This window comes from Triticum aestivum, chromosome 1A, assembly GCF_018294505.1.
Source record: "Triticum aestivum cultivar Chinese Spring chromosome 1A, IWGSC CS RefSeq v2.1, whole genome shotgun sequence".
Lineage (NCBI taxonomy): Eukaryota > Viridiplantae > Streptophyta > Magnoliopsida > Poales > Poaceae > Triticum > Triticum aestivum.
The window spans coordinates 252,335,539-252,345,865 of record NC_057794.1 but is presented as its reverse complement, the minus strand read 5'-3'; the positions used below and the strand labels follow the sequence as shown (position 1 = coordinate 252,345,865).

At 44.5% G+C, this 10,327-nt stretch overlaps 1 protein-coding gene across 1 annotated transcript; it reads left to right on the top strand.

Annotated features, from left to right (window-relative positions):
- The first annotated feature begins 7,909 nt into the window (after positions 1–7,909).
- On the top strand, positions 7,910–9,864 carry LOC123114615 (xyloglucan galactosyltransferase KATAMARI1 homolog). The gene has a single exon (XM_044536108.1). The coding sequence runs from the start codon at positions 8,102–8,104 to the stop codon at positions 9,689–9,691; it is 1,590 nt and encodes a 529-aa protein (XP_044392043.1). The 5' UTR covers positions 7,910–8,101; the 3' UTR covers positions 9,692–9,864.
- The last annotated feature ends 463 nt before the right edge of the window (positions 9,865–10,327 follow it).

The following is a 10,327-nucleotide window of genomic DNA, read 5'->3' as shown; positions in this document are numbered from 1 at the left end:
TGTTCAGCCTCCTGATTGGAATTTACCCTATGAAATTATGTGTGATGCTAGTGATTATGCTGTAGGTGATGATCTAGGACAAAGAGTTGATAAGAAATTAAATGTTATCCAATATGCTAGTAAAACTCTAGACAGTGCCCAGAGAAATTATGCTACTACTGAAAAGGAATTTTTAGCAGTTGTGTTTGCTTGTGATAAGTTCAGACTTTATATTGTTGATTCTAAAGTAACTGTTCACACCGACCATGCTGCTATTAAATATCTTATGGAAAAGAAAGATGCTAAACCTAGACTTATTAGATGGGTTCTTCTACTACAAGAATTTGATTTGCATATTATTGATAGAAAGGGAGCTGAGAACCCCGTCGCAGACAACTTGTCTAGGTTAGAGAATGTTCTTAATGACCCACTACCTATAGATGATAGCTTTCCTGATGAATAATTAGCTATCATAAATGCTTCTTGTACTGCTCCATGGTATGCTGATTATGCCAATTACATTGTTGCTAAATTTATACGACCTAGTTTCACATACCAACAGAAGAAAAAGTTTTTCTGTGATTTAAGACATTACTTCTGGGATGACCCACATCTTTATAAAGGAGTAGATGGTGTTATTAGACGTTGTGTACCTGAGCATGAAGAGGAACATATCTTCCGCAAGTGCCACTCCGAGGCTTACGGAGGACACCATGCTGGAGATAGAACTGCACATAAGGTATTGCAATCCAGTTTTTATTGGCCCACTCTCTTCAAGGATGCCCGTAAGTTTGTCTTGTCTTGAGATGAATGTCAAAGAATTGGTAATATTAGTAGACGTCGAGAAATGCCTATGAATTATTCACTTGTTATCGAACCATTTGATGTTTGGGGCTTTGATTATATGGGACCGTTTCCTTCGTCTAATGGGTATACACATATTTTAGTTGCTGTTGATTACGTTACTAAGTGGGTAGAAGCTATTCCAACTAGTAGTGCTGATCATAACACCTCTATTAAGATACTTAAAGAAGTTTTTTTCCGAGGTTTGGAGTCCCTAGATACTTAATGACTGATGGTGGTTCACACTTTATTCATGGTGCTTTTCATAAAATGCTTGCTAAGTATGATGTTAATCATAGAATTGCATCTCCATATCATCCACAGTCTAGTGGTCGAGTAGAACTGAGTAATATAGAGCTTAAATTAATTTTGCAAAAGACTGTTAATAGATCTAGAAAGAATTGGTCCAAGAAACTTGATGATGCACTATGGGCCTATAGAAGTGCATATAAAAATCCTATGGGTATGTCTCCGTATAAGATGGTTTATGGAAAAGCATGTCACTTACCTCTCGAACTAGAACATAAGGCATATTGGGCCATTAAAAAGCTCAATTATGATTTCAAACTTGCTGGTGAGAAGAGACTATTTGACATTAGCTCACTTGATGAATGGAGAACCCGGGCCTATGAGAATGCCAAACTGTTTAAAGAAAAAGTTAAAATATGGCATGACAAAAGGATACAAAAACATGAGTTTAATGTAGGTGATTATGTATTGTTATACAGCTCTCGTTTAAGATTTTTTGCAGGAAAACTCCTCTCTAAATGGGAAGGTCCTTATGTAATCGAGGAGGTCTATCGTTTTGGTGCCATAAAAATCAACAACTTCGAAGGCACAAATCCGAGGGTGGTGAACGGTCAAAGAATCAAACATTATATCTCAGGTAATCCTATAAATGTTGAAACTAATGTTATTGAAACCATAACCCCGGAGGAGTATATAAGGGACACCTTCCAGAATGTTTCAGCCTCCGAAAAGGAAGAGGTTTGTGGTACGGTAAGTAAACCGACTCCAAAACAGTTCTAATAGCAATTTTTCTCCGTTTTGGAATATTTAAGAAAATAGGAAAATAATAAGCAGTCCGGAAAGGACACGAGGCGTCCACGAGGGTGGAGGGCGTGCCCTACCCCCCTGGGCGCACCCCCTGCCTCGTGGGCACCTCGTGTGCCCTTCGGACTCTGTTTTCTTACACGATACTTCTTTTGGTCGGTAAAAATTCATTATGTAATCTCCCGGAGGTTTTGACCACCGTACCACGCAAATATCTCCCGTCTTTGTTTCGAGTTGTTTCTGCTGCAGATTTAGATCGAGATGTCTTCTCAAGAGTCAGTTGGGGAGAGCCGGGTATCCCACACGACACTGGGACCGGGAGCAAACAGTGATGCTGACCACTTTGGGCCATCAACGAAGGAAGAGATGGAGGCTGACTTGAAAAGGATAGATGCCATGGAAGAGGATCAAGAAGTTACTTCTCGTTTCCAAGCCGGATTCACGATGGGGGAACTACAGAGCTCAACTATTCCAAACTCGGTCATCCCTTCCAATTTTAGATTTCTTTCTTATGAAAATATGAAAAAGAGTGTTACTTGTTCTCCCGCAGCTATGCAACATCCATGGGTGAAAGGATCTTTAGCCGTCACGGGCAAGCTCCGTAAGGAAATAATGGACCTCAAGCAGCAAGTCAACAAGCTCGAGGAGGAGAATCGTATCCTGAGGGGCATCATCGCCAAGAATATCACATCACCACCTCCGAAGAAAGAGACATAAACACACGGGTATGGGCACTCCCCTTGGCAACTGCCAAGCTTGGGGAGTGCCCCGATATCGTATCACCATCACACTTTTATCTTTACCGTTTTTCTTAGTTCGATCCTTTTGGTAATATCTTGATCTAGTAGAATAAAGTTTTAGTATGATTTAGTTTTGAGTTTTGCTTTATGATCCTTCTATGTAATCGAGTCTGTGAGCTATATATAATAAAGATTAGTGTTGAGTCAAGGGCTTTGCCATCTTTCTATGGTCTTGAGGGAATAAAAGGAAGAATAAAAAGAAATAAAGAGATCATATGGATCTTATGGAGAGTAATGACTTCACATATAAAGAGTATGATGAATAAAAGTTGTTGAGAGTTGACAAACATAGTTTTGGTCATCGTTGCAATTAATATGAAGTAATAAAGAAAGAGAGATTTTCACATATAAATATACTATCTTGGATATCTTTTATGATTGTGAGCACTCATTAAAATATGACATGCTAAAAAGTTGATGTTGGACAAGGAAGACAATGTAATGGGTTATGCTTTCTTACATCCGAAATAAATATTGTCATGGATCATCCAACATGTTGAGCTTGCCTTTCCCCCTCATGCTAGCCAAATTCCTTGCACCAAGTAGAGATACTACTTGTGCTTCCAAATATCCTTGAAACTAGTTTTGCCATGAGAGTCCACCATATCTACCTATGGATTGAGTAAGATCCTTCAAGTAACTTGTCATTGTTGCAAGCAATAAAAATTGCTCTCTAAATATGTGTGATTTATTAGTGTGGAGAAAATAAGCTTTATACGATCTTGTGATGTGGAAGAAATAAAAGCGACGGACTGCATAATAAAGGTCCATATCACAAGTGACAATATAAAGTAATGTTCTTTTGCATTAAGATTTCGTGCATCCAACCATGAAAACACATGACAACCTCTGCCTCCCTCTGTGAAGGTCCTATCTTTTATTCTTGTCTTATACTTCATACAAGAGTCATGGTGATCTTCACCTTTTCTTCTTACATTTTATCCTTCAGCAAGAACTGTGTGTTGGAAAGATCCTAATATATATAGCTAATTAGATGTGAGCTTTCATGAACTATTATTGTTGACATTACCCTTGAGGTAAAAGGTTGGGAGGCAAAACTATAAGCCCCTATCTTTCTCTGTGTCCGATTAAAACTTCATACCCATAAATATAGCGTGAGTGTTAGCAATTGTGAAAGACTAAATGATAGTTGAGTATGCGGACTTGCTAAAAAGCTCTTATATTGAATCTTTATGATGTTATGATAAATTGCAATTGCTTTCATGACTGAGATTATAGTTTGTTAGTTTTCAATGAAGTTTCTGTTTCATACTTGAAATTGTGAATGAATTGTTACTTTAGCATAAGAAATCATATGACAATATATATATATATATATATTGTTGTTGTTGTTCTAACAATGATCATGATGCCCTCATGTCTGTATTTTATTTTATCGACACCTTGATCTCTAAACACGTGGACATATTTTTCGATATCGGCTTCTGCTTGAGGACAAGCGAGGTCTAAGCTTGGGGGAGTTGATACGTCCATTTTGCATCATGCTTTTATATCGATATTTATTGCATTATAGGCTGTTATTACACATTATGTCACAATACTTATGCCTATTCTCTCTTATTTTACAAGGTTTACACGAAGAGGGAGAATGCCGACAGCTGGGATTCTGGGCTAGAAAGGGAGCAAATAATAGAGACCTATTCTGCACAACTGCAAAGTCTTGAAACTCCACGGGAGTCAAATTTTAGAATATTTAAAAAATATTGGGCGAAGGAAGCACCAGAGGGGGGCCACCCACCATCCACGAGGGTGGGGGCGTGCCCCCTGTCTCGTGGCCCCCCTAGCAGGCCTTCGGTGCCCATCTTTGGCTATATGAAGTCTTTTGCCCTGGAAAAATCATAAGCAAGCTCTCGGGACAAAAATCCGCCACCACGAGACGAAACCTTGGCGGAACCAATCTAGGGCTGTTCTGCCGAGGAAACATCCCTCCAGGAGGGGGAAATCGTCACCATCGTCATCACCATCATTCCTCTCATCGGGAGTGGGTCAATCTCCATCAATAACTTCATTAGCACCATCTCATCTCAAACCCTAGTTCATCTCTTGTATCCAATCTTTGTCCCAAAACCTCAGATTGGTACCTGTGGGTTGCCAGTAGTGTTTTGATTACTCCTTGTAGTTGATGCTAGTTGGTTTATTCGGTGGAAGATCATATGTTCAGATCCTTTATGCATATTAATACCCCTATGATTATGAACATGAATATGATTTGTGAGTAGTTATGTTTGTTCCTGAGGACATGGGAGAATTCTTGCTATAAGTAGTCATGTGAATTTGGTATTCGTTCGATATTTTGATGAGATGTATATTGTCTCTCCTCTAGTGGTGTCATGTGAACGTCGACTACATGACACTTCACCATTGTTGGGGCCTAGGGGAAGGCATTGGGGAGTAATAAGTAGATGATGGGTTGCTAGAGTGACAGAAGCTTAAACCCTAGTTTATGCGTTGCTTCGTAAGGGGCTGATTTGGATCCATATGTTTCATGCTATGGTTAGATTTACCTTAATACTTTTTTGTAGTTGTGGATGCTTGCAAGAGGGTAATCATAAGTGGGATGCTTGTCCAAGTAAGGGCAGTACCCAAGCACCGGTCCACCCACATATCAAATTATCAAAGTAACGAACGCGAATCATATGAGTGTGATGAAAACTAGCTTGACGATAATTCCCATGTGTCCTCGGGAGCGCTTTCCTTTATATAAGAGTTTGTCCAGGCTTATCTTTTGCTACAAAAAGGATTGGGCCATCTTGCTGCACCTTATTTACCTTTCTTACTTACCCGTTACAAATTACCTTATCACAAAACTATCTGTTACTGATAATTTTAGTGCTTGCAGAGAATACCTTACTAAAACTACTTATCATTTCCTTCTGCTCCTCGTTGGGTTCGACACTCTTACTTATCGAAAGGACTATGATAGATCCCCTATACTTGTGGGTCATAAAGTACTGATATGGGTCCACAGGATGGACCGGCGTGCCCTAGGGGGCGCCCCGGGCTTGTGGGCCCTGGGTGGCTCACCTCTGGTATTTCTTGACATTGATATTTATTTATATATTCCACAAAAATTCTATGTAAAGTTTTGTCCAATTCCGATAACCTTTTATTTCTACACAAAAACAACACCATGGTAGTTGTGTCGAAAACTACGTCAGAACAGATTAGTTTCATTCAAATCATGTAAATTAGAGATCAAAACAAGAGAAAAAGTGTTTGAAAAAGTAGATATGATGGAGACGTATCAACCCCCCAAGCTTAACTCATTGCTTGTCCTCAAACAATTCAATTAACAAACTGAAAGTGATAAATAATTTTTTTACAAACTCATTTGATTTTGTTGATGTATATAAGCTTAACTAGTAATCAAGTTTTCAGCAAAGATAATGAAGTAAACAAATATATGATAACACTAGAACCCATATTTACTCATATCAATAAACAATTGACTAGCGAGCAATAATACTATATCTCAAGTATCAACACTTTGTCAAAGTAATCATGATACAATATGATAGGGTGGTATCTCACTAGCATTTTCGGAGACCGTAAAACATAAATGCAAAACACCTCTGAAGCTCAAGCAGCGATTAAACATTATAATTTAGGGTAGAAGACATCCAATCATGTTCACACCCAACATTAATTATACCAAATTCATGCCAAAATAAGAATGACAACAACGCTCTCAAAGTTGCTGCTTGAATGAGAAGGTAATGAATCATTAATAAATTAAAAGATAGGCCCTTCGTAGAGGGGTGTAGGGATTTGCTTATGGTGATGTACTTGCTGAGTCCAAAAGACTTACCCGTGCCACAATAACCCTAGGTGCAAGTACATGTTCAGGTAAAGCTTTGCTCTAAGTCGAGAGCACGAAACGTTTTACATGGATTTCTTCTTCGATGAAGACTAGTAGAGATGAGGATCCTGACCGATAGCCTGGAACCCGTTAGTTATGTGACGTTTGCTTATGTTCTAGCCTCGTTAAGCAACATTGACTCTTATTCGTATTCGAACCCGTGTTCTTATTCTTCCGCTGCATGTTGTAATGTTGGGTCATGTAACCTCTGTTTGGTGTACAACTATGTTATCATATTGACAAATATTTTCCCTATTGTTCATTCATATTCAATCTATCTTGTTTAGTTGTACTTGTTGTGATGTTCTATCATTGTTCACCGGCATATGATAGTGCGTGTATGTTATGAAGCCACATGCCGAGGCGACCAATATGCACTTCTAGCCTTATTAGTGAGGATTGCAAACTCTTCATTGAGACTAGGATCACAGGTTGGGGGTTACATAAAGATTGTCCGAGATATATCTATCTGGTCTTCAAGAGGGACCAAACTCTAGTATTTGTGGTTGTCTTGAGGAATGAGTAGGCAATCTGACCTACACAGATCGAGGGTGTCGGGCTCGCAGCCTAGGGAGGACATTGTGCAGCGTCTGTTGAGGTCAAGGGCATGCGACCTCGGGTGTCGCAGCCCGAGGAAGGCGGTTCGACAGACCCTAGGAGGGTTCTCAAACCGCTGCCATCGATGGTGTCTTGTGGCAAACCCTGGGAAGGCCAGGGACAACGCCGCTGCGCACGGAGATCCAGCGGCCACACCTTCACCCGGGGAGCGAGCGAGTAGTCAGCCTCGTTTCTTTTCTTTGGGGATGGATTGGTGTGTGTGTGGGGGGGGGGGGGGGGGGGCGGGGGGGGGGGGGGGGGATAGGAGCCGTGAGCTTGAAATGACTTACATTGAAAATGCAGTAATAATAGCACCGCAGCGGAGTCAAAACGCGCGGGGAGGGGGGGGGGGTAATTGATATGATTTGTTATAAACACTAATTAATGAAGGACATTTATGAATATCTCTAATATCAAACGCTATCCATATCAAAAATATCCTGGAGAGATTTCTGGAATAAATTCAGGAGATATTTGAAGCACGGTCTACAAGATATCAGATTCTCCTTTTTTTTTACAGTAGGAAAGAGATGATAATTCGTTTGGTGTCCGGTTTATGTGGTTTCCTTGTCTAGAGAGTGAGAGGGAGAGAAGTGCGTGGCCTTAGTTTAGGGAGGAACCAGTTAAGGTGTACTACTACGTATGTGCAAATTACTCGGTCCCATTTGATTAAATATAAGAACCAATTGTGTACAGCACATGTCAAAAAAAAAAAAAATTGTGCACAGCAGATCGGCTGTTTGGTCCACTGCTTTTACCTTCTGTATGTATGGAGGGTCCGGACTGGAGTGCTTATTTTGTTTGCGAGCCAATCAATGGTGGGCGTATGTCACCTAGGGTCGCACGACGACGTTCCTGATCAACTGACTAATCCGTTATTATATTTCTGTAGCATTTTGCTTCTTTTAAGGGCAAAGTCTGCGTGCTAGTCCGAGATGCCAAATCGCCGATGAAGTCTAGCACCACCTTCGCAGTAGAGATCCAGCAAGATGCCGTGGACGCCGCCGACAAGCCGGATGGCGGCGTGCCCCGGCCGTCTCGGGTCCGCCATCTCGCTCTTCTCACCGCCACCTTCTGCGCACTGGTCTTCTACGCGCACTACGGCGTACCAGGCAGCATGGCGTCCGCCCTGTTTAAGCCACCCGTCACCGTTTCATCCCTTCCCTCGCTAGCCAGCATCACCATCGACCAAAACTCCAGACGGGCGGAGCAGCCGGTGATGCTGAGTGAGGGACATGCACCGCTCACTCCTCAGGCGACAGTGCTCCAGGCCACTCGGAGCACGGCGGTGCCGGCGCCGACGCGGACGCCGTCCGACCATTGCGATGGGCGGTACATCTACATGTACGACATGCCGCCGCGCTTCAACGTCGACCTCCTCCGAGACTGCGGCAAGGGCAGGCTCCACCCGTGGTTGGACATGTGCCCGTACGTGGCCAACGACGGCATGGGCCAGCCGCTGGCGGACGACGGGGGCGTCTTCCCCGGCCGTGGCTGCTACTCCACCGACCAGTTCATGCTCGACCTCATCTTCCACGCGCGGATGAAGCGCTACGAGTGCCTGACCAAGGATCCCTCCCTCGCCGCCGCCGTCTTCGTCCCCTTCTACGCCGGCCTCGAATCCGGGAGGTACCTCTATAATTACAGCATCTCGACGCGAGACGCGCTCCAGCTCGACGCCATCGACTGGCTGGTGCGTCGCCCCGAGTGGCGGGCCATGGGGGGCCGTGACCACTTCTTGGTGGCTGGCCGGACCACGTGGGACTTCCGGCGGGAGGCCGACGTCGACGAGCTGTGGGGCACCAAGCTGCTCACGTACCCGGCCGTCGAGAACATGACGGCCTTCGTCCTGGAGACATCCCCGTTGACTCGGAGCAACTTCGCGGTACCCTACCCGACGTACTTCCATCCTGAGGCCGCCGCCGATGTGCTCGCCTGGCAAGAGAGACTTCGGAAGGTGAGGCGGAGGTGGCTCTTCTCCTTCGCCGGCGCCCCACGCCCCGGCAGCAAGAAAACCGTCCGCGCGCAGATCATCAGGCAGTGCCGCGCGTCCAGCCTGTGCAACCTCTTCCACTGCGGCGGCGTCATCGGCGGCGGTGCGGCCGACTGCAACTCGCCAGCAGGCGTCATGCGCGTCTTCGAGACGTCGGATTTCTGCCTGGAGCCGCGCGGGGACACGGCGACGCGGCGGTCAACGTTCGACGCCATCCTTGCCGGCTGCATCCCGGTCTTCTTCCACCCCGGGTCGGCGTACACTCAGTACACGCTGCACTTTCCGAGGGACCACGGGAGGTACTCGGTGCTCATCCCGCACGCCGGCGTTGCCGCGGGGAACGTGAGCATCGAGGAGACCCTGAGGAAGATCCCGCCGGAGGAGGTGAGGAGGATGCGGGAGGAGGTGGTCCGGCTCATCCCGAGGGTGGTGTACGCGGACCCCAGGTCCCGGCGCGTGGGCTTCAGGGACGCGTTCGATGTCGCGCTGGAGGCCGTCATCGGTCGGGTGGCGAAGCGGCGGCGGGGCGAGGCCGCCGGCCGGTAGAAGTGGCACTAGTCGCCATCGACGGTTGTGCACGCTATTGTGCCGTGCTGAATTGAGTCCAACAATTTCAGGATTACGTGCGCTAGTGGAACGACTTTTCCCTTTCTGGTTTCGTGCCTGGAGTTCCGGATCGGGTCGTTACCGTGTAATCAGCTAAGCTTTTTTTTAAGCAACCATATATTTCATTAGATAGACTGTTCACAGAGATTACACATATGGTCATCATACGAGACACAAATGCTTGTCAAGCAACTTTGCACAAAAAATTCCACAAGAGAGCAACCATATATTTCACCCAACTTTGTTTGAGCACGAAAAAAATGCTAGGGAAATGATCGGCCGACCGGCCTCGTGCTTCGCCGGCAGGTCGCTCCCACGGACGCCAAGAGTCTGGCAGGGCCACGTACGTGGGCGGCTTCTTCAGATTTTTCTGTCCCTCGCTCATTCTACAATTGTTCTTTTGAAATAGACTTCCGCTCTGCTTTATGTATAAAGCAAAGATCATAAATACATAGTGATGGAATTTTTTCAAACAAAATAAGACTTAAAGAAAATGGACAATATACATAGGTCGAAACACAACTACGTCGAGCAGAAAATAGGAAGAACTAAGACTACACTAGCAACTACCAACAA

Excerpts from the sequence above, each read along its gene's own strand:
- LOC123114615 (XM_044536108.1), top strand. The coding sequence starts at position 8,102 with ATGAAGTCTAGCACCACCTTCGCAGTAGAGATCCAGCAAGATGCCGTG.